Source organism: Lutra lutra, chromosome X, assembly GCF_902655055.1.
Source record: "Lutra lutra chromosome X, mLutLut1.2, whole genome shotgun sequence".
NCBI lineage: Eukaryota > Metazoa > Chordata > Mammalia > Carnivora > Mustelidae > Lutra > Lutra lutra.
Genome location: NC_062296.1, coordinates 65,905,852 through 65,930,244, shown reverse-complemented (window position 1 = coordinate 65,930,244; position 24,393 = coordinate 65,905,852). Strand labels below are relative to the sequence as shown.

The following is a 24,393-nucleotide window of genomic DNA, read 5'->3' as shown; positions in this document are numbered from 1 at the left end:
GAAAGCCAACATATCATAAGAGAAGAAAGCGAAGAAGAAAGGAACAGAGAAGAATGACAAAAACAGCCATAAAACAAGTAACAAGGTGACAATAAGTACATCCAGATCAGTATGAACTTTGAATTGTGAATGGACTAACCACTCCAATCAAGACATAGGGTGTAAGAATGGATAAAAAAAAAAAAAATCCACCTATGTTCCCCCCCACCAGAGACTCATTTCAGACCTAAAGACACATGCGGATTGAAACTGAAGGGTGGAAAAATTTTATCACGCAAATGGAAGTGGAAAAAAAGGCCATGGTAGCAATACTTAGGTCAGATAAAACAGACATTAAAACAAAGAATGTAATGAGAGACAAAAAAGGACACTGGATAATTATAAAGGGGATAATCCAACAAGAAGATTTAATAACTGTAAATATTTATGCATCCAAGATGGGAGCACCCAAATAACATAAAGCAGCTAATAAACATAAAGGAAGTAATCGATAGGAATACAGTAATGGTAGGGGGCTTTCACACCCCATTACATCAATGGCTAATTCAATGAGAAAAATCAACAAGGAAAAAGCAGCTTCCAGTGACACACTGGGGGCCAGATATATCAACAGATATATTCAGAACATTCCATCCAAAACCAGCAGAACACCCATTCTTTTAAAATGCACACAGTACATTCCTCTAGAGTAGATCACATGTTAGGCCACAAAACAAAGTCTCACAGATTCAGAGATTGTACCGTATATCTGTTTTGACTATAACATTTTGAAACTTAAAATCAACTAAGAGAAAAAAATCTGGAAAGAAACAAATACATGGAGGTTAAATGACATGTTACTAAACGATATATGGGTCAAGGAAGAAATAAAAGAAGAAATTATAAATAATGGGTGACATATGAAAATGAAAACACAATGGTCCAATGTCTTTGGGATGCAGCAAAAGCTGTTCTAAGAGGGAAGTATATAGCAGTACAGGCCTACCTCAAGAAGCAAGAAAAATCTCAAACAATTTCACTTATAACTAAAGGAGCCAGAAAGGAAAAAAAAAAAACAGTAGAAGGAAGGAAATAATGAAGATTAGAGCAAAAACAAACGAAATACAACCAAAAAAAAAAAAAAAAAAAAAACAATAGAACAGATCGATGAAACCAGGAACTGATTCTTTGAAAAGATCAATAAAATTTATAAATCTTTAGCCAGACTAATCAAAAACAAAAACAAAAATACAAAGGTGAGAAACTCAAAAGAAAAATCATGGAGGAGAAATAACAACCAACATCACAGAAAAACAATCATGAAGAGAATATTATGAAAAACTATATGCCAACAAATTAGACAACCTAGAAGGAGAAATTCCTAGAAACATATAACCTCCCAAAAGTGAATCAAAAAGAAACTGAGGGCTTCTAGAGTGGACAGGGGGTTGGGGGTGATGGGGTGGCTGGGTGATGGACATTGGTGGGGGCGGGTATGTGCTATGGTGAGCACTGTGTATTGTTTAAGACTGATGAATCACAAACCTGTACCCCTGAAACAAACACTACACTATATGTTAATAAAAAAATAAAACAGCAAAAAAAGAAGAAATGTAACATTAAAACAGACTGATTACCAGCAATAAAACTGAATCAGTAATAAAAGAATTCCTAAGAAACCAAAGTCCAGGACCAAATGGGTTCATAGGTGAATCCTACCAAACATTTGAAGAAGAGTTAATATGGGACACCCAGGTGGCTCAGTTGGTTAAGCATCTGCCTTTGGCTCAAATCATAATCCCAGGGTCCTGGGATGGAGTCCTGCATCATGCTCCTTGTTCAGTGAGGAGCCTGCTTCTCCCTCTGCCTGCCGCTCCCTCTGCTGTGCTCTGTCTCTCTCTTGGTCTCAGGTAAAAATAAAATCTTAAAACAGATAAAGAGTTAATACGTGTTCTTCTCAAAATATTCCAAAAATTATAAGTGGTGGGAAAGCTTTCAAATGCATTCTATGAGGCCAGCATTACCATGATGCCTAAACCAGATAAAGATACCACAAAAAAAAGAGAACTACGGGCCAGTATTTCTGATGAACATGGATGTAAAAATTCTTAACAAAATATTAGCAAATCAAATCCAAGGATACATTAAAAAAAAAAAAAGTCATTCACCATGAGCAAGTGAGATTTATTCCTGGGATGCAAGGATGGTTCAGTACTCACAAGTCAATGTTATCCATTACGTCAATAAGAGAAAGGACTAAAACCATATGATTATCTCCACAGATGGAGAAAAAACATTTGACAAAGTACAACAGCCATTCATGATTTAAAAAAAAAAAAAAACCTCTCAACAAAGTGGGTTTAGTGGGAACCCACCTCAACATAATAAAGGCCATATATGAACACCCCACAGCTAACATCATACTCAATGGTGAAAAACAGAGCTTTTCCCCTAAGCTCAGGAACAAAAGAAGTAGGTCTAATATCACCACTTTTATGAGACATAGTATTAGAAGTCCTAGCCACAGCAATCAGACAACAACAACAACAACAAAGTCATACAAATTGGTATGGAAAAGCTAAAATTTTCACTATTTACAGATGACATGACATTACATATAGAAAACCATAAGGACCCCGACCCCAACAAAGGCCTAGTAGAACTAATAAATGAAGTCAGTAAGAGAAGATACAAAATCAGTAGAGGAACCCATTGTATTTCTATACACTAATAATCAAGTGTCAGAAATGGAACTTAAGAAAACAGTCCCATTTATAAATTTAATCAAAACAGTAAAATACCTAGGAATCAACTCAACCAAGGAGGTCAAAGATGTGTATTCCGAAAATTATAGAACACTGATGAAAGAAATTAAAGATGACACAAAGAAATACAAAAAATATTCCATGCTTATGGATTGGGAGAACAATTATTAATTTGTCTACACTACCCAAAGCAATCTACAGATTTAGTGCAATTTCTATCAAAACACCAACACCATTTTTCAAAAAGCTAGAACAGACAATCCTAAAATTTATATGGAAGCACAAAAGACTGCAAATAGCCAAAGCAAACTTGAAAAAGAACAAAATTAGTGGTATCACAATTCCAGATTTCAAGATATACTAAAAAGCTGTAGAGGGGCACCTGGGTGGCTCAGTTGGCTAAGTGTCTCGCCTTCGGCTCAGGTCATGATCTCTGGGTCCTGGGATCGAGCCCCACATCGGGCTCTCTGCTCAGAGGGCAGTCTCCTTCTCCCTCTCCCTCTGCTTCTCCCCCTGCTTGTGCTCTCTCTGTGTCAAATAAATAAAATCTTAAAAAAAAAAAAGCTGTAGTAATCTAAACAGTATGGTACAGGCACAAAAACAGACACATAAATCAATGGAACAGAATAGAGAGCCCAGAAATAAACCCACAATTATATGGTCAATTAATCCTTGACAAAGGAGGCAAGACCATGCAATGGGAAAATAGTCTCTTCAACAAGTGGTGTTGGGAAAACTGGACAGCCACATGCAAAAGAATGAAACTGGACCTCTTTCTTAAACCATATAGAAAAATACATTCAAAATGGATGAAAGACCTAAATGGGAGACCTGAAACCATAAAAATCCTGGAAGAGAACACAGGCAGTAATTTCTCTAACACTGGCCATAACAACATCTTTCTAGATAGGTCTCCCAAGGCAAGGGAAACAAAAGCGAAAATAAACTATTGGGACTACACCAAAATAAAAAGCTTCTTCTGGACAGCAAAGGAAACCATCAACAAAACTAAAAGGCAACCTACAGAACGTCATTGGCAAATGACATAGCCAATACAGGCTTAGTAGCCAAAATATGTAAAGAATTTATAGAACTCAACTCCCCAAAAAACAAATAGTCCAATTAAAATGGGCAGAAGAGGGACGCCTGGGTGGCTCAGCTGGTTGAGCGGCTGCCTTCGGCTCAGGTCATGATCCCGGCGTTCTGGGATCAAGTCCCGCATCGGGCTCCTTGCTCGGCAGGAAGCCTGCTTCGTCCTCTGCCTCTGCCTGCCTCTCTGTCTGCCTGTGCTCGCTCTCTCTAATAAATAAATAAAATCTTTAAAAAAAAATAAAAATAAAATGGGCAGAAGAGATGAACAGAAATTTTTCCAAACAAGAAATACAGATGGCCAAGAGACACATGAAAAGATGCTCAACATCACTCATCTGGGAAATACAAATTAAAACCACATGAGATACCACCTTATACTTGTCAGAATGGCTAAAATCAAAAACACAAAAAAGAAAAAGTATTGGCGAGGATGTGGAGAAAAAGGAACCCTTGTGCACTGTTGGTAGTGATACACACTGGTACAGCCACTGTGGAAACAGTATTTTCTCGAAAAGTTAAAAACAGAATTACCATACAATCCAGTAATTCCACTACCAGGTATTTACCTAAGGAATATGAAAACGCTAATTCAAAAGGATATATGCACCCCCATGTCTACTGCAGCATTATATACAATGGCCAAACTCTGGAAGCACACCAAGTGTCCATCAATACATGAATGGAAAATAAAGATGTGGTACACACGCACGCGCACGCGCGCGCACACACACACACACACACAATGGGATATTACTCAGCCATAAAAAAGAATGAAATCTTGCCATTTGTGACAACATGGATGAATCCTTTTAAAGGGTATAATCCTCGAGGTGAAATAAGTCAGAAAGTGACAAACACCATGTGATTCCACTTATATGTGAATTTAAGAACCAAAACAAAGAAAAAAGAGACAAACCAAGAAACAGATGCTTAACTACAGAGAAGTGATGGTTATAGGGCTTGGGGGGGGTTCGGGGGAGGTAGGTGAGTAGGGGGACAGGTAAAATAGTTGATGGGGATTAAAGGATACACTTATCTGGATGAGCACTGAGTAATGTATATAATTGTTAAATCACTATATTGTATACCTAAAACATAACACCATATGCTAATTATACTACAATTAAAATTTTTAAAAAGGAAACAAAAACAAAAATAAACTAGTAAGAATATATCAAACTAAAAAGCTCTGCACAGCAAAGGAATCCATCCACAAAATGAACATGGAACCTACTGAATGAGAGAAAATACTTACAAATCATTTATCTGATCGGGGTTAATATCCAAAATATATAAAGAGCTCATACAACTCAATAACAAAACAACAAAAATCCAACTGAAAAATGGGCAGAAGAAACAAACAGATGTTTTCCCAAGGAAGTTATCCAGATGGCCAACAGGTACATGAAGAGATGCTCAACATGACTGATCATCAGAGAAATGCAAATCGAAACCACAATGAGATATCACCTGACACCTGTCAGAATGGCCAAAATCAAAAATGCAAGAAACAAGTGTTGGCAAGGATGTGAAGGAAAGGGAACCCTTGTGCACTGTGGGTGGGAATGTGATGCAGGTACTGTGGAAAACAGCAGGGAGGTTCCTCAAAAAGCTAAACATAGAATTGCCATCTGATCCATCAATTCCACTTCTGGATATTTGTCTGAAGAAAATGAAACCCTATCAAAAGATATCTGCACCTCCATGTTCACCGTAGCATTATTTACAATATCCAAGACCTGGAAACAATTTTCCATCAATGGATGAGTGGATAAAGAAAATGTGCTATATGTACACAATGGAATATTGCAGTCATAGAAAAGAATGAGATCTTCCCATTTCCAACAGCATGGATGGTCATTGAGGTCATTACACTTAGTGAAATAAATCAGACAGAAAAACAAATACCATATGATCTTACTTATATGTGGAATCTCCAAGAACTGAAAAAGATGACAAAAAAAAAGTGATCTCCTGTATATAGCAAACAGACTGGTGTTTTCATGAGGCAGGGGTGGGAAGATGGGTGAAGTGGGTAAAGAGGGCCAAAAGGTACAAGCTTCAAATTATAAAATAAAAAGTCCCAAGCACATAATGTACAGCAGAGTGACTCGTTAATGATACTTTATCGTCTATTTGAAAGTAGTTAGGAAAGTAGATCTTGAAAGTTCTCATAAAAAAATTTATATCTAGGTTTGGTGACAAATGTTAACTGGGATAGTGTGACCCTCATTTCGTAATCTATATCAATATTGACTCATGGTGCCATAGAACTAAAACTAATGTTACAGGTCAATGATACTTCAATTTATTATTTTTTTATTTTAAAAAGATTTTATCTTAGAGAGAGAGAGAGCATGAGCCAGTTGAGTGGGAGAGGAGGAGGAGAGAATCTCGGACCCTGTGCAGGGCTCAATCTCAGAACCCTGAGATCATGACCTGAGCTGAAACCAAGAGTCAGATGCCTAACGGACTCAGCCACCCAGGCGCCCCAGTGATACCTCAATTTAAAAAAAGGAAAGGACAGGGACGCCTGGGTGGCTCAGTTGGTTAAGCGGCTGCCTTTGGCTCAGGTCATGATCCCAGCGTCCTGGGATCGAGTCCCACATCGGGCTCCTTGCTCGGCAGGGAACCTGCTTCTCCCTCTGTCTCTGCCTGCCTCTCTGCCTACTTGTGATCTCTCTCTCTCTCTCTCTCTCTCTCTCTCTCTCTGACAAATAAATAAATAAAATCTTTAAAAAAAAAAAAGGAAAGGACAAGGTTGTTAATGACTTCTTTCAAACAGATGACATCTAAGGAAGGACCAGGTGAGAATGACTAGAGGAAGTCATCAGATGCACATTCCAGACCAATGACACTAGGCCTCTTCAAAACCAACCCCCCTGCCCCTGCCAGCTCTAAGGTCTGACATGTGGGTCCTCGTCTTCATTCTAACTGGTTCCCGGATGCCTGAGAGGACATGTACCCCAGACTACGATCCTCAGTAACATCCCAGACCCTGAACAAAGGCATTCTCTCCTTCCCTTTCGGAGTTTCGCCGGATGCTCTCTACCTGCATTCTCTCCACACCTTCCATCAACTCCACTTTCACTGCTGGCTTGCGTCTGATTTCTATCCTGGTGCAGACAGGGACCCTTGTGGCTGGTCCTCAGGGACCCCATTCTGAGCCTTTGGACTCTGCCTACCAACATCAGCATGTTTTAATTTATAATTTAGCAAGTACCTGAAAAGATGGGATAGACTAGGGCAGGGGACAGCACACATTTTTTGATAAGGGGCCAGGTAGTGCCTATTTTAGGCTTCCCAGGGTTGGACAGTCTCCTTCCTAACTAGTCAGCCATACCGCCGGAGCACAAGACCAGCCACAGACCACACGCAAATGAACGAGTAGGGCCGTGTTCCCATCAAATTTCACTTCCAAAAGCACAGAGGAAAAGCAACCCAGAGGAAAAGCTTGCCAACAGAGGAAAAGCAAGTTGCCTGGCTTATTCATTTTTCTACAAAATGAAGAAGAAATGAGGAAACATATGCTTGTGTAGCCTGCAAGGCCAATCTCCCCCACAGTGGAGTCGTGCAGTCTTGTGACACCTGAAGAGAAGTCCCAGCTGGGACAGGGCAATACAAAGATGGAGGGAGGCAGGGAAGGTGGCAGGGACTGGCAGTAAAAATGTAATGAACGGAGTTTCCGTTGAAGGGGAAAAAAAAAAAAACCTCACATGGTTCTTCTGAGTTTATGGGCACCTTTCGAGTACATGGGGAGAAGGAACAAAGACTCCTCCTTATTCATTGTATAAATGCTGAGATGAGAAGTAAAGCTGTAAACTATTAAACCAAAATTAGGGTTTTTTTTGGTTTTTTGGTTTTTTTTAGATTTTATTAAGAGAGAGCACGCGAGTGAGCGAGCTAGTGAGAGCACATGAGCAGGGCAAGGGGAAGAGGAGGAGAATCCCCAGCAGACCCTGCACTGAGCCCAACTCAGGGTTCAAAGTGGGCCTGAGATCATGACCTTCGCTGAAAGCATCAGACACTCAACCGACTGAGCCACCCAGGTACCCATCAACCAAGACTGTTTTGAACACTTAGTCTTATTTTTATTCACTGTAGTAAATGAAATTTTTTTTTCAAAAAGTGTGCATCATGGTGCCCATGACCCAGCAGAACATCCGGACTCTTCCGCATTCAGTCATGGTCAGCTGCTATTACCGCAAACCAGCTTTCTGGACAAAATCTAGCAAGCTCTAGTTTGATCCTTTCTGTTTCTAATTTTTCCCCCCAAAAGACTCTGGTTGCCTCGTTTTGTAGTCATAAAATTTACACAGCTGAGAAGGGCACATTTCCTAGAAAAGTGTGCTTCAAACGTTCAGTTGCTCAGGAATCACTGGGAGGTCTTGTTAAAAAGTAAATTAGACCCCACCGGTCTGAGATGGGGGAGACTTTGCATTTCTAACAAGCTCGCAGGTGATGTTGATGACCACACTTTGAGAACCACTGTTCTTACAGACAGCTGTCACTCTGGAAGGAGCTGGGGGTGGGGGGTTGCGGTGAGGGAAGTTCCCTGGGGCAGGATCTGGGGCCTGAAGGCCCCTGGACTCCCCTCATCCCTTGAGCCAGCCTCTTGGGCAAACAACAGAATGAAGGCCTCCAGCATAGGCATATCCCAGACAGGTCCACCAAAGAAGACTCTTCTTTGGCTGGCCCTGGGCAGCAGGTCGATCGGGCTTACGGGTCAAGACAAAGAAACCCTATTAGTTGCACAACAACTGGGTTAGCACTGGGGACTCAATGTTCATCAGGTTATGCCCTAGAGCCAGAAATGAACGGCGACGGGCCTAAAGCGCCAGTTTCCCGAGGTCCTGGAAAATAGCCAAGGCCCTGAATCTGACCTTGGCCTTTAATGAAATCACCGGGCCCTTCCTGGGAGAGCTCTACCCCCGCCCCTCCACACCTGGGCCTGGCCGTAAGGACTCACCTGCAGCATTCCCAGCTGCAGCCTGTAGAGAAGGTTCCGGGCTGTGGGGGCAGACACAATGAGGAGTCTCCTTTTCTCATAAAACTGATCCAGAAGTGCCGCTGCTGTTCTGACGCCCACGTTGACATTCATGGCTGGGATTAGAAAGGGCCAGATGGATGAGAAACCCCCTACTTATTCTGGCTCAACATGGCCTGGGATGACACCCTCTAGACCATACACAAACGCACAAGTAAACCCCAAGACAAAGTTCCAGTTGTTTTTGTTTTAAAAAAATTTGAGAGCGTGTGCTCGTGCCAGTGGGGCGAAGAGCCAAAAGGAGAGGTGGGGGGCAGTGACAGAGAGACTCTCAGGAGGACTTCTCACTGAGCACAGAGCCCGAGGCGGGGCTCAATCCCACGACCATGAGATAATGACCGGTGGTGAAATCAAGAGCAGGCCATGGAACCGACGAGCCACCCAGGCACCCCAGTTGTAAGTGGTTTATTTGGGAGATGGTCCCAAGAAGCGCTGGGTTGGGGAATGGGGAGCTATACTGGTTTCCTCTTGCTGCTCTCACAGATCACGATAAATTTAGGGGCTTAACAGGCACAAATTCTCCTACAGCCCCGGCAGTCAGAAGTTTTTCAAATGGGTTTCACTGGGCCAAAGTCAAAATGTTGCTCCCCCCACCGAGGCTCTAGGGAAGAATCTGTTTCCTTGCCTTTTGCAACATTCACAGGTCACCTCCGTCTCCTGGGGTGAGGCCTTTCTTGGCATCTTCGAAGTCAGTAGTCTGGTGTCCTTGCCCCTCTCTCTCTCTCCCCCTCTGCCTCCCTTTTATAAGGACACTTGTGCGTACACTGGGCCCACCTGGAGAATCCAAGATGGCCTCCGCATCTCAAGATTCTTAATTTCCTCTGCAAAGTCCCTTTTGCCACGTCAGGTAATATATTCATGGGTTCCAGGGATTAAGATGTGAACATCTTTGGGCTGGGGGGTGAGGTGGTGGGGGAATGGGCATTACTTTCCCTGCCTCAGGAAGTGAGACAGGGAAAGAAAGAGGTATGTTCGTTCTACTTTAAGGTATGAAACTGAAGAACCTTAGGCATTTAGCTGATGGTCTACACGTGTGTGTGTCTCTCTCTCCTGCATGGCTGGGATTAAAGGAAAGCATAAAGATGAGAAAGTACCCCGAAATAAGGGGGAAAGTAGAGTATATAAATAAAAGATATGTCCACAATTTTCTGACTAGTCCAAATTTCACACCATGATCACTATACAGCCCAATTTATGTTCCTTGGTAATAAGAGTGGACGTGCACTGAGTGCCTGCCCCAGGCCAGGCACTGCTCTATCCCACCGTTCAGTGGATATAACCTCATTTAACCCTTACAACAACTCAAGTAGTAGGTATTATCTTGCTCATTTGGCATTAGGAGGAAAAGTCCCGAATGCCCAAGGTCTGTGTGACTTTCAAACCAATGCTGCAAAGCAGGAATTATATTGTCCATACGTAGTAGTGTCCTGGCTTTGCATAAAATAATAATTTAAAAAGACCCTTCCATTTGTAGAAGGGAAGAACACAGGTACCTAAAGCAGACTCTGTTGATTCACAAAGTCACAAACAGTGGGCCCTGGGCTCCCACCTCCAGCTTCTTCCTTAGAGGACGTGAAAGAGAAACTCAAAGATGGACAGAAACCAAGGAGGAGGGTGGGTGAGACAGCTGCCCTCGAAATCTGAGGACCGTGTTCACCCGTCCGATGAAGAGGGATGACACTGAACCTCTCAAAGTGTATGGAGTGAAATCCTCCCTCCCTCTACTGGAATCCAGAGCCCAAGGGTCTTCAGGTTCGGCTGCTGGCAGGAGAGAGGGCTGCACGCGTACCTGCACACGTGGGCTCCGTGCCAGACCAGGCCAGGTTGGACTGACAGACTCGGGCAGGGCTGCCCTGCAGCTCATAGCCACCGATGCAGGAGAACTCACAGGTCGCCCCGTAATTGTCGCCGTCACTGGAGCACTTCATGTAACCATTCTCTGGGGCGTTGAGTTTGCCACAGCGTCGGACTGTAGGGACACAAGGCCAGGGGAGGCTCAGTGACGAGCTCCCCTCCACAGAGGCCCCAGGGAAGGCGGCAGCTGGGCAGTCGCACTTCTATACCGGCCTGTGAATGAGTGAGGGGGCAGGTAGGACTCTCTGGCTAGTGGGTGGGCCTTGGAATGGTCACCGTTCATGGCAATGAGACCACTGAGATCAAGCGCTTTAGCCTCCTGTGTTACAGAGGAGGAGGCTGAGCCCAGAAGAGTAAAGAGGGTTCATCATTAGCTGCCCAAACCATGAGGCATAACATAAATCTTCAAAGTATTTTTTTCAGGGAGAATAAATGTTCTGGAACACCAAGAACATGGGCTCCTGGTGGCCCAAATTAGGGGGCTCTCAACCTCCTTTACAGAAGGACTTTCAGGCTTTAGCTGGTCACCCAAGCCCAGGGAGGAAAATGTTATCAAAGTAATATTCTTCTGGGATAGCCAGCTGTGGGCTTGTGCGAGACTAGCTTACTGCTCTCTCGGGCCTCAAATAATCTGCCAGCACTGAACCTCATCCGGATTTGTATTGTGAAATTCAGGCTTTAAGATGGCACCCTTCTCCTCGCCTCATCTTCAGAGGCTAATCCAAAGCTGGCAAGTATCCCCGCGGCAGTGGGCGCTCACAAAGGGTTCCTGCTGGAGGGCCGATTTCCTTTTGCTCTTGTAAAGAGAGGAAAAAGCCAAGAAGCAGTATTCTTACCTCGTACTTTAACTCGAAATTTGCAAGTGCCCTTGTTCTCAGCTCTGTCATAGACTGTGTACTGGATCTTGTGGTCTCCTTCTGGAAAATTGGAGCCTGGGGGGAGGCCTTTTAGAATAACACTTAAAAGGGGGAGAAAAAAACAGGAACACCAAAGATGGTCATTAAAGGTCTAACAACAATTAGGTCCTCATGGGCACTGACTGGATGTGGAGATACTGAGGGGCAGCCTTTAGGTCAGTTTGACTAGAACAAAGATTTCTTGAAGAACACAGCTTTTCCTGAGCTTTATTCTGCTTTGGAAGAGCAGTCTGATACCAGAACGTGGAAATCCCCAATTCCTGGAAAGTATGGATCCATTTTTCTCACTGGAGGATAGAAGAGAAGATGGCAGAGGCTGAGAACCCAGGGCCCCAAGTCTTCTTCCCATCCCAACTTTGTTCCAAGGAGAACTGTAAACTGCCTTACTTTGGGGAGGATGAACAAATTTTCTGTGAGGAAAACCATTTGAGGGTGTAGTCCAAGCAGCCATTGGAAATTTGGGTTTACAGGGGGGTGCTAGAATTAGCTCTAGTTTTTTCTCTTTGGCCCAGTGTGGAGATCTTTCCTGAGCAAAAGGCAAGTTTATTGTGATTCCTTGATTATCCTAATGTAGTAGTAGTAGTACTAGTAATAGTTCTTTGCACGTACATAAACACTATATACATATTTTAGGCATGGTTCTAGGTATTTTACACATACTGGTTTCTTTAATCCTCCCCACAACTCCATGAGATAGGAATTATTATTTCCATTTCACAGAGAAATTGAGGCACCAAAAGTTTAGGAAATTTGCCCAAGATCACACAGCTAAGGTGACTAGCATCTTTCTTCTTGGCTGTCTGATGAGAACACCAGTAGTTTCGGACAGCATGATCGACTACCAGGCTGATGGGTTGGTTTCCCAACAGATACTTAATTTGCCTTCTCACTACAGTTCTTAGCAACTATGAGAATATTTGCTAAGAACGAACGTGTGCCAGAGGCTTCCACAGAGGTGGATAGGGTGTGTGTTTGTAAGGTATGAAATGAAGCGTGGTTCAAATGCAGATAACCCCAAGAGGAATCAGGCTTCAAATATGGGTGGCTGCTGACCTCTCGGGGACTCCGTTTCATCTGTGGCCTGCAAATAACAGCCATGAGGAGTAACTAAGGGAACTCACAGGAAGTACCTGCTTTGGAGAGGCACTTGCTCTCTAGAACCTTCCCTCTCAGAAGGGGACCATAGAACAGTAGCTTGTACGAGAGACATGCCGGAGAAGCAAGGAGCCCAAGTGAGAGCTGAAAAGGTGACGAGACAGCCTTCTCAGAATTCCTCATTCTGTCTGGAGTGCGCTCCCCACAGCCTCCTGCTCCAAGCCTCTGCTGGTTCGGGCTGTAGAAGTCTAGAAGCAGACAGCTGCTTGGAACGGAAGGCTGGGGGCTACTAAGATGGTCTTTGAAACAGTCACGTTTCTAACCATAACACACAGATGACCCATAAAGATGCCAAGGTCTATATCCGTGCTAGACAAACACAGTCATCTGGTGACCCATTACTTGGTGTTTATTATGCAGGATTTCAACAGCAACTGCAGTTGTCAAGATCTCAGAACCTATTATGGGCTAGGGCCTAGACCAGGCATTGTTCTAGGCCCCAAAGTTCCAAGATCGATAAAAACCAACCCCTGTTTATATCAACTGTGACTTATTCTTTAATCCCAATTGCCTAAAATTTCTCCTTAGAGGTTTGTGACATGTAGATATGACAGCAAATATATAATTTTCTTAATACTCAAAACTTTAAGGAGTTACAAGGAGGCACACAGCTAGTAAGATTATTTAAGCTAAATGGTGTACTGGGAGAAATGATCAGGATGTAGGAACAAAATGTCTTGCTCAGGGTGAAAGACTCAACATCTTCCTTGTAAAAGATGTTTTCTTATTGCCCATAATTGCCTGGGTTGGATTATAGCAAGGGCTTCCCTGCTGTGTAGTTCAGAGGCGGCGAATCAGAGGTATCTTGTCTGCAGGTGCACACTCAAGTGGGTTGGTCTGACAGAGCCATGAACTTGAAGGCAGGGATGTGAACGTGCCGACATGAAATAGTGGCCTCTAGGGACAATGAAGACCAAGCAGATCGCTGCAGGGGTACAGGCCCAGGTGCTAGATTAGAACAATATTTAGCCAAACTTTCCCAAAGGGAATCATGCATTTTTTTTAAAGATTTTATTTATTTATTTGACAGAGATCACAAGAAGGCAGAGAGGCAGGCAGACAATTAGAGAGGAGGAAGTCGCTCCCCACCAAGCAGAGAGCCCAATGCGGGACTCGATTCTAGGACCCCGAGATCATGATGTGAGCTGAAGGCAGAGGCTTAATCCACTGAGCCACCCAGGCATCCCGGGAATCATGCATTTTTAAAAGCATTCTGGAGGAATGTCAAACTATTCACCCAGCTGTTCCTGGGGCATGGGGTTGGGGTAGGGAAGAAGGCAGAAGAATGCTTCTTTTTTTTCTTATAAGCTTTTTCTGTAAGTGTTTACTATAGTCACAAGTTTAAAGATTTAAAGTTTAAAGTTTAAAGAGAGTGGGCAGGGGGAGGCGTGGAGGGAGAGAGGGTCTCAGGCGGTCTCCCCACGGAGCACGGAGCATGTGGGCTCCATCCCATGACCCTGAGATCAAGACCTGAGCCAAAACCAAGAGTTGAATGCTCAACTGACTGTGCCACCCAGGAACCCCTGTTGTAGTCCCAAGTTTAAAAAAATAGGCTAAAAATCAAGTTTTTAAAAAAGCAGTTGCAAAAAACAAGGGCTAGAAAGTTCTGCCTTAAACCATATTCACAGAACACCAGGGAGGTAGGTGATGGCTTAGTAAGGCCCCGGGGGCTACAGTAGGAGCACCCTGGGCAGGCAGTTGGGGAGGTTCTATCCCAGAGTGAACCAGTTGGTGTCCTCTTCCTCCTCCCGTCCCTCTTCTTCCCACCACCCCTTCTTCCCTTCTCTCCCTTGACAAATACGACCGAGTCCCAGCTCTGTGCTCAGCATGGTTCTGGGCATTCAGGGTCTGGCAGTAAATGTGCTATAGTGGAGACAGGCAAGAAACAAGGACAGAAGTGAAATATACAGGAGGTCAGGTTCTGAAGATGACGAGGAAAACGCAGCCCAAATGAGGGACCTATTGAAGGAGCGCCATAGTGACTCTGTGTGCATAAATGGACCCACACGGATATACTTCCCCACTCTGGCTAGTTAAATGTCTCTCAGAAAAGAAGCAACAGCCTCCTCACTGCCCAGGTGTACTTACTCAGTTAGGATGCCATCTGCTGTGTCTCTCCCTTCCGGGGTCTCCCAGGATACCCGGACTGTCAGCTTATTGGGTTCAGCGATGCGTTCCTTCACACTCGGGCACTTGATTCTAGGAGGTTCCATATCTGAAAATATAACCAGATTCTCACCATCATCAAGAAATATCTTGTCCACTGGGGGCACAATACCCAGCATCTGACATGCCCACAGCTCTAGGCACTCCCCATTTTTGAAGGGTTAAGTTCACCCCACTGTATTTCTCTTCCCTCCATTCATCCTGCCCCTTCTCTCATCCTGAGTTCAGAAGATGGCTAGAGAACTCCTACATGCATGGCTAAACCTGGCCGTGCAAGGCGGCTTCCGGAATAATTCATTAGCTCTGGAAACTTCTCCCTGGACTTCTAGACTTCGCTTACTGACTTCACAGTGCTACAGCCCTCCGAGCTAGAAGTCATTCAGGCACAGGGAATCCCTCCTCCTTTAAAAGCAGCATCAGAGATTATCAGAGAAGGGAACCTTAGCTGTCTTCTACTTTGATTCAGTTCAAGGCAACATAGTTCTACTGAAGGCTGCCTTATCCAAGGCATCATTCCAACTGCTGTGTCATGGGCCGCTCAAGCGTTTACAGTCTATTGGGGCGGATTATTGTCACCATACACAAAACAGGACACGAGGCAGATGACAGCATGGCCCCAGGTGAGGTCAAAGTAAATGGGATGGAAGTTTCAAGGAATGACCCAATGCTCTGTTTTACAGATGTGGAAACTGAGGCTCAGAAAGCTTAAGTGATTTATTTAAGGCCAGGCATGTAGACAGTGATAGTGTGGATTATAACCCAGCCCAAGCCTTTCCTCCTGGAACAAGCTCTCTCTCTCTCTCACTCCTCTGGTGATGTCCATTCCCAACTGCTCGGTATCTTACAACAAACAGTGGTCTGTCTGGATCCACTGTGCCCTCCGCCTGCCACAGGACCACACCTATGGTTCTGTATCTGGGGATAGTAGTTTTGCCTTGGCTCTGGCCCTCCAAAGGGCCCCCGAGTAGCTTCTCGAGTATTGTCTCCACTTGGTAAAAGATCTTCTGCTTCCTCAGTATCAGGGATGGGCTGATAATGAGGGCTACAAGTAAATGAGATGTCAATCCTCACTGGGTTGGATTTCATTTTGTTATAGCTAAAGTGAAGTCACAAGAAGGCGAGGGAGCTTCAGACTTTTGTAAATTCCACTTGATTCCGAACAGGTAGAGAATGTATTGAAAGATGGCCTAGGGGGCGCCCGGGTGGCTCAGTTTGTTCAACACCTGCCTTCAGCTCAAGTCACGATCTCAGAGCCCTGGGATCAAGCCCCCTTGTCAGGCTCCCTGCTCAGCGGGGAGTCTGCTTCTCCCTCTCCCTCTACCCCTCCCTCCAACTCATGTGTGCTCTCTCCCTCTCTCTCAAATAAATAAATAAATCTTTAAAAAAAAAGATGGCCTAGCAAGTCATCATTTAGATACGCATTGCTTTCCTTGTCAACTGGTAATTATTTAAATGCCGCTATGCTACAACCTGAATGAAAATAAAAGATCATTTGGTTCTGAACCACAAACAACTTTGAGAGATAAAAACACCACATATAGTCTTCATACACTTTCTCCTATATCTTGTTGAAAAACTTCTCATTTGATTTAGGGTCCAAAATTTTGAATAATTTGCTAAACGGTTTTTCCTTCAGCTATCCAAATTCAGATGCATTCTATGCCATGCATTGACAGAGTGTGAATTTACAAACCTTGATACGCTAATCCCCAATAGAGTCACTACCATATACTATGGCATCTAAGTTATAATCCATTGTGAGATGTGTCCCAATTTCAGGGGTATTAAAACGTACTATAATATGCCTCTCAAAATTGATAAATAAAGTGCACACATGTTCTGATGAAATGGAACATGCTTTAAATGCATTTGACATGTCTATTTTCATTTGCTCAGTTTTTTTTTTTTTAAAGATTCCATTTATTTATTTGTCAGAGAGAGAGAGGGAGAGAAAGCAAGCACAGGCAGACAGAATGGCAGGCAGAGGCAGAGGGAGAAGCAGGCTCCCTGATGAGCAAGGAGCCCGATGTGGGACTCGATCCCAGGACGCTGGGATCATGACCTGAGCCGAAGGCAGCTGCCTAACCAACTGAGCCACCCAGGCGTCCCTGCTCAGTTTTTTAAAAAAAAATAATCCGGGGCATCTGGGTGGCTCAGTGGGTTAAAGCCTCTGCCTTCAGCTCAGGTCATGATCCCAGAGTCCTGGGATCGAGCCCCACATCAGGCTCTTTGCTCCCCGGGGAGCCTGCTTCCTCCCTCTCTCTGCCTGCCTGTCTGCCTACTTGTGATCTCTGTCAGTCAAATAAATAAAATCTTTAAAAAAAATAAAAAAATAATCCTTTTATTTTTGTGACAAGAGGGGACGTTAGACATACACATATAATTGAGATGACTGTTTCACAGCTGTGTGTGAATCACAAAGATGAGTATACGACACCTGCCCCCTGCTGGTCAATTCTAGCTGGCTTAGCTGGCACGCTCATCTTGGAAAGCATATATATATATATATATATATTTTTTTTTAATTTAAAATAAAAGAGGAGAGATTGAGGGCAGGAGACAGATTTCAATGCAAAATTACAGTGTTCCCATATTTTCTTGGGGTGACACCGTCCGAGCGAAGAGATACTCCTACTCTCTGCGTCATGCAGCTAAACATCTGAATCATGTGCTGGGTTTTCTCTATCCAACCACGCGTGCGGACATTGTGAGCTAACATGCTACAAATTAGGTTATCTGGGTGAAGGCTCTCAGAGCTTCCCAAAGCCAGCTTATGTCCGCCTAACAATGATCAGCCGAAACTGGCCTAGTTTTTCAGAATCCATGCTCTTCCAAAGTAGAAGCAAGGAGGAAAAAAAAAATCAATCATTATAAATAACAGCTAATGTATGCTGTACCATCCTGCCTGCCTGCCCCAGGCTGAGTACTCGGCCTGCACTATTTCGTTCTCCCGGCTGCCGACCGGATGGAGTGTTGTTAGGACCATCCTCATTTGTACCCTGGGAAGTGTTTCCTCTTGTGGAATTTCTCGTGGTCTGGGATTTTAAGATATGATCACGTGTTTTTTAATTTTCGTACTAAGCCAAACACTTCTGTGTGTCTGCCTGCCGCTGACCTCATAGTGTCCTCCAACACGGACATTCTTTTCGGGTCACCTGCTACAGCTCTGCCCTGAATCCAAGAAAAGCAGGTTCAGTTGCACCCTCACTTTCAGCCAACGAGACCAGCTGGCCTTCCCTTCTTCAGCAGATGTTCCAGAAACCTAAGCCTATTATTATCCAGCCATGGCCATCATTGCTTTTTATAAGCGATCATAAATTTCCATGAATGAATTGAATAAAGTTACTATAGAAACATAATTACAATTCCCTGCTGAGTCAGGATGCCCACAGAGTCAGTTATTGTGTGGAAACCCTGGCCTCTGTGCATTCAGGGGAGACATCTCACCAACCGTGTCCCTCTCCTGCGCTCTAGTCACCTCTCTGCATGTGCAATATCGGAAACAAGGGGTGCTTGGGTGGCTCAGTCTGTTAAGCATCTGCCTTCTGCTCAGGTCCTGGGATCTAGCCCCTTGTGGGCCTCCCTGCTCAGTGGGGAGTCTGCTTCTCCCTCTCCCTCTGCCCCTCATCCCTTTCTCTCAAATTCTTTATATATAGATATAGATACAGATATCAGAAACAAATATATTTCACTCTATCAACTACTGTTTATCTGGCAAGCTTGGGAATCCTCAAAACATCTCACCAGGTGGGCAGTAGAAATAAGAAAGAAGTTCAAAAGGGTAGTGTCCTGGCCAACAGGTAACAAGAAAAAAAAAATAGCCTTTTAAACTAAGGCTATAAATTAACTGCATGGTAAAACATTTCCTCAAAGAGTGGAAGATCTCCACTGGAGATCTGTGTTTGGCGATGACTGCTAGACGTGTGATTAACAGGTGCTTCACAATAGGCCAGTTAGTGGTATCTGAGACTGCATGACCTGGGGGGGGGGGGTCTTCTTTCTGCCTCATTCTAAGGCAGGATGCTGTTCTTACCCCAAGTCAAGGGCTGCCCCCACTCCTCACAAGGCGCAGACTCCATTCAGTGCCCATTTCCTGACTTCCTACATACCCCAAGCAAACTGGCTTTCTACCTACTGTTACTCTCATTTCTTCTATCCCTTGACCTGTCACGCCCACTTGGTCTCACCCTCTACAGTCAGTGGGGCAGGGACTGGTGGCGGTTACCCCCCCCCCGTCTCTGATCCCTCTTCTTTTATAGCAAAAGAACTGCCTGGACCTTTCGGCTTCTGGAATATAAAGACTACATTTCCCAGCCGCCCTTGAGGTTAGGTGTGGCCATGTGATGCGTTACACCAATGGGCTGTGAGGAAAAGTGACTCGGGCAGTTTCTGAGCTGTGCTGTTAAAAGGGGTGGGCGGAGCATACCCTTCCCTTTTTCCTGCGTCCTCTACCCTGGTTTGAACGTGGATGTGTGGGAGAGCAAGAGCGGTCATCTTAGCCTGAACAGCAAGTGAGGAATTGGGCCTAGGACACCACCCAGGGCTGCTTAAGCACAAATATTTATATAAGAATAGAACTTCTGTCTCATTTGAAGCATTATGATTTTGGCCTTGTTAATAGTACCTGAACTGGCATATGAACAATCACGCCAGTTTTTTCAAACTACTCTGTAGAGCATCTTGTATGGCATCTTCCAAGATGTATTTCATTAATGACTTCCAAGCACTAATTCTGAACAAAGGATATTGTGGTGAATTTCGTGCAAAGGTGGCTCATAATCCCCTTATATACATGCAGCACCTCCTACCAAGAGGTAGAGTCGAATTTTCATCCCTTTGAATCTGTGCCAGCCTCATGACTCACTTTGACTAACTGAACATGAAGTAACACTACGCCCATCCCCAGTCTGGGCCCTTCAAGAGTCTGGCACCTTCCACTTTTGCTGTCTTCTAAGGAAGAGAGCTGACATCTATGGAAATCCAGTTATCTGATTGGAGAGGCCATGTGAAGAGAATAAGAAATTATGAAAGGTGGGGTGCCTGGGTGGCTCAGTGGGTTAAAGCCTCTGCCTTCAGCTCAGGTCATGATCCCAGGGTCCTGGGATCCAGCCCCGCATCGGGCTCTCTGCTCAGCGGGGAGCCTGCTTCCACCTCTCTCTCTCTGCCTGCCTCTCAGCCTACTTGTGATCTCTGTCTGTCAAATAAATAAATAAAATCTTTAAAAAAAAGAGAAATTATGAAAGGAGAGAGATTCAGCCAAACCCCAGCCAGCAGAGCAAACTGAGGTTCCAGACTTGTGAATGAAGCCATCTTGAATCCTCTGACCCCAACCGTCATCTCAGCCATTACCATGTGGAACAGAATTGAGCTGTCTCCACCGAGCTCTGCCCAAATTTCTGACCCCAACAACCAGGAGCAAAATAACATGGTCATTTGGAGCCACTGGATTTTGGGCTGTCCATTATACAGCAATAGATTACTGATACAGATATAAAATAGTTTGAGGTTGGTGACAGAGGAAGGAAGCAGCCACTTCATGGGACACAGGAAGACACTGACTGCCAAAGGCAAAACAAACCTGGACGCTGAAAACTTGCCCAACTGTTTGCTTCCCCCAGCCAGAGTATAATCTTTGTGGATGTCTCTGGGAAGTGGTTCCGATTCTTTGGTATCGTGGAAGGTATCAGAAGATTTTCCCCAATGGACGAAAGAGGCAAGAGTGGAAGCAATGAATTCCACAGTGAAAAGTCACCATCCTCACCAGAGAGACGCCCAACCGAAGAGTGGCTGGTGGTGTGTTTCTATTAGAGATGGCCACCAGAAGGTTACATGTTCACTTTGTACTAACAAATCAGGCCAGGGAAAAAGTGCACCACTATCTCCATCAACCCAGCTATTTCGAAGCCGACATTAGCTTCCTGAAAGTTTACAGAAGGATGTGTATTTGTTGACCCAGGAGAGATTTAGCATAATTTAAGATCCACAACGACACATTGATTGATAGGTTCATTCTTAGCCCCATAATGTTTGTATCTTCAACGGACTCTCTGGAAATAAGGCAGGGCAGCTCAGCAAACTTCCCTGTGCATCAGCGGGTGAGCCCAGCTGTCAGACAGTTGAGAAGCCAGTAGAACATGCCATCACTGTGCATGGGTATCTGTAATCTCAGAGAATTTTTTATTCCAGAATCTCATCTGTGCTAACTCTCTTGATCTATTCTACTCTGGAGGTAGCATAAAACAAGCAGGGAGCAGTTCCAGAAACCCACTCAGTTTGCACACTGTCGTTCCTTAAAACAGCTAACTGGGGCTCTTTGCATGTCAAAAGACACCCGCTGGGTTCTCATTATCTGGGGTTTTTAGACTTTCTTTAATGTTTTCCTCTTTTGGCCCAGGACATAGGGTTGGTCTAAAGGAGAAATCACGTTTCAACTCAAAATCTGGTTTCTAGATGAGGACTTGTAATTCTCACCGTCCATTGTTCTATCTAACTGCCAGTGCAACCCAAAATAACTACAAATGGAAAGAAAGAAAAAACATCCCCTAAAACAATAGCTGTTTCATTCCAAGGTTTTCTTTTTTTATATATCAATGGCGGTTGTGGCTCTTCAAATACTTTACCCTCCTGCGATTGCAGTACAATTCTTCCCCTTCCCTGACTTCTTTCTATATCTGTTTCGGAAATAACCATGGGTTTGAATCCAGTGCCAGCCTGTGGTCTGCAGGGGAGAATTAATTTTAACTGCTGGCACTTTTGAATTAGCCAGACCACAGGACTGACCGCCTCAGCGTCAAAAGAGAGCCCAGGGTTTGCTCTTCCCTCCGGGTCTGGAGGAGAGCCGGGATGATTTCTCATCATTCAGGAAAGCTCTGGCCAAGATGCAGTGCTAGAAATTGTGTGGAAATTTGGGAACTACTCAGCCACCATGTGTCAGCATCTAAAATAGGCTGAGGCTCTGGTTTATGCTCAAGGACCCCCTAGCCTTGCCAACACACCCACAAAGTGATTAAACCAATGTAATGCACTTAAAGCCAAAAGAGTCAAGGACATCCCTGGTGTCACATTCACTGGGGATGGACTCCAGCTTATTGGTGTCTTACTGGAAAAGAACTGCCTGCTTGCACTGTCCATTTGTCTCCTTTTCCTGGGAACTCTATGCTCTCCTGTGGCTCACGGGTCCCCCTTTTTGTCATTCCCCTACCCTCACTGTAGGCACAAGATCCCCTCCCACCTCTGCAGCATGCCTGAGACTTGCTCTGGCAAACTCTAAGATAAATCCCCTAAAATTGGGGTTCGTTGCTTAGTTCTTTCTCCCTCTGGGAAGGTTCCAGCCCCATCTGGTCCAGCTTAAGCCATGCCTGTTGCTTTTTGAGAACAATCAGCACGTTCTTTCCACGACTGCACACAATCTGGACACCTGATCAGTGTGATCCCAAGAGGAGTCGTCACCAACGCTTGCCTCCAGAAAGATTCTCAAGCATCTCCTCTCCTCCCGTCCACCTCTGCCCTTTCCCACGCGAGGGAGGAGAGCTGAGAAAATCTGAGTGGTGGTTCTGAGGCGCTAGCTTGCACACACACCAAGTCACAGGGGAGACACTGAAAGTGACATCTGTGAGGGGCCCTTGACCCAAACCTCTGGCCCTGGGTCCCATTCTCCCAGAGGCACACGCCCTCACCACCATTCCCCCAGCGCTGCATGAGTAGAACTGTGGGGCCCTCTGCCCACTGAGAACTATGGTGAGTCTAGGCCAGGGGCCAAAAGCCTCAGAGAAAAAGTTACTGAGGCCAACAATCCCTTGGTGTTTAGGTTTTCTATAATCTCCCCGTTCCTGCCCGCACTGAAAGTCTCAAAATTCTATTTCCCAGACTCCTCTTGCCAGCTGGGCGCCAGGCAGGTTTGCCCACAGGAGGCACCGTCCTGGGAACGGAAGGCCATTATGCTTCTGATGGGAGCTTCCGAGAGGGCTTCCTGGGCTCCTGAGCCATCGGCCAATGTTTGCTCCTCCAGCCCTCGGTCGGCACAGCTTTCTGCTGTAACTCATCTCGGGTAATAGTGTTTTTCCTCTTTTGTTCCTCTGGCTCTTTTCAGATTTTTTTTTAACCCATTCTCTATAGGAAATTCTCTTCTGTTTGGAGTACCTAGTGTGGTGTCTGTTTTCCCAATTACCCACCAAGACAAACTCCTACCTACGTCCTAGAAAGAGAGAAGCCTTGAGTAAACCTGAGTCAGCATCGGAGTTTCTTTGGACGGGTTGCTCACGTCAAACGGATACTAGGTGCGGTCCAGGCTGTGGCTCGGACAGAATGGGGTTTTCTGTCACACCTTCGGCAAGGTCCCTTGGCTACAGCTCTGTCCCCACATAACTGCAGAGTGAAAAAGGCTGCCAGGGAGGACCGCGGACAGCCGCGCTCTCACAACGACACCCCTGGGACTAACCTAAAGGAGTTGCTGTTGTACTTCTGCCCCCAGGAGGCATCCAATTTCAGTCTCCCCCCGCCCCCAAAGCATATGCCCCAAGACAATGAGCAGTCAGAAAGGAGTCCTGGGTAAAGCACATGGGCAGACTGAGCTGACTGGTTCTCAGGAGGATGGTCAGATCCCAACAGCACAGGAGCCAGCCTCATAGGGCCTATGGCCTTAGCTTAGTGCCAGAGCTGTCTCTGGATTCAGGGACTTTGGGCCTGAGAGCCTGGAGCCACAGGCTTGGTTCTATGCAACCTTGAGTAGGACAGGTGACCTCTCAGCCTTCATCTGTAGACTAGAGGAAGGGAATAGAATGTTCTGGAAGGCTGGGTCCTGGCAGCTCTAAAAGTTTATGAGTAAACGGTCCTCTGGCATGGTGGTTCTCAACCACGTGGAAGGAGGTTTGGAAAAATACCAGAGCCCCAGTGACTCAGATTTAAATAGAAGCCAGAGTTGAAAACCACTGTCCTAGAGCAGTCTCCCTCAGTGTGTAAAGGGCATAGGAATCCCCCGGGGAGCTTATTAAAATGTGGATTTTGATCTGCCAGGTTTGGGATTGCTCACACCATGTGACATTTCTAATAAGCTTCCTGCTGGTGCTAATGCTGCTGGTCCAAGGGCACAATTTGGAGAATAAAGGTATTAAAGTTCTGCCCAAATTTGATATTCTAAGGCAGGTTCTCAAACTGCAGAGCATCAGAATCCCCTGGAGGGCCTGAGAAAATGCCAGTTGCTAGACCCCACTTCGGACCTGCTGAATCTGCATTTTCACCAATGTTTCCAGGTGATTTGATGCACCTTAAAGTTTGAGAAGTACTGTCTTCTATCAGTGGCTCTCTTGAAGCCCTTTCAGAATGCCCAGAATGCGTGCGGGTGGGGTGCTCCTTAAAGCACACAGTGCTGGGCCTCATCCCCAGAGCCTCTGATTCAGCAGATCTGTAATGAGGCCAAGAA

General features: G+C 45.0%; 1 protein-coding gene across 4 annotated transcripts in view; it reads right to left on the bottom strand.

Moving 5' to 3' along the window:
• Positions 1-24,393, bottom strand: part of SRPX (sushi repeat containing protein X-linked) — a 116,809-nt gene that overhangs the window by 33,167 nt on the left and 59,249 nt on the right. For all 4 annotated transcript variants that reach the window (XM_047715697.1, XM_047715699.1, XM_047715698.1 and 1 more), the window contains 4 exons: positions 14,898-15,024; positions 11,574-11,695; positions 10,673-10,852; positions 8,806-8,939 (listed from right to left, as the gene is read on the bottom strand). In XM_047715697.1, the coding sequence (XP_047571653.1) occupies positions 8,806-8,939; positions 10,673-10,852; positions 11,574-11,695; positions 14,898-15,024 (563 nt within the window). The remainder of the gene's footprint in view (positions 1-8,805; positions 8,940-10,672; positions 10,853-11,573; positions 11,696-14,897; positions 15,025-24,393) is intronic.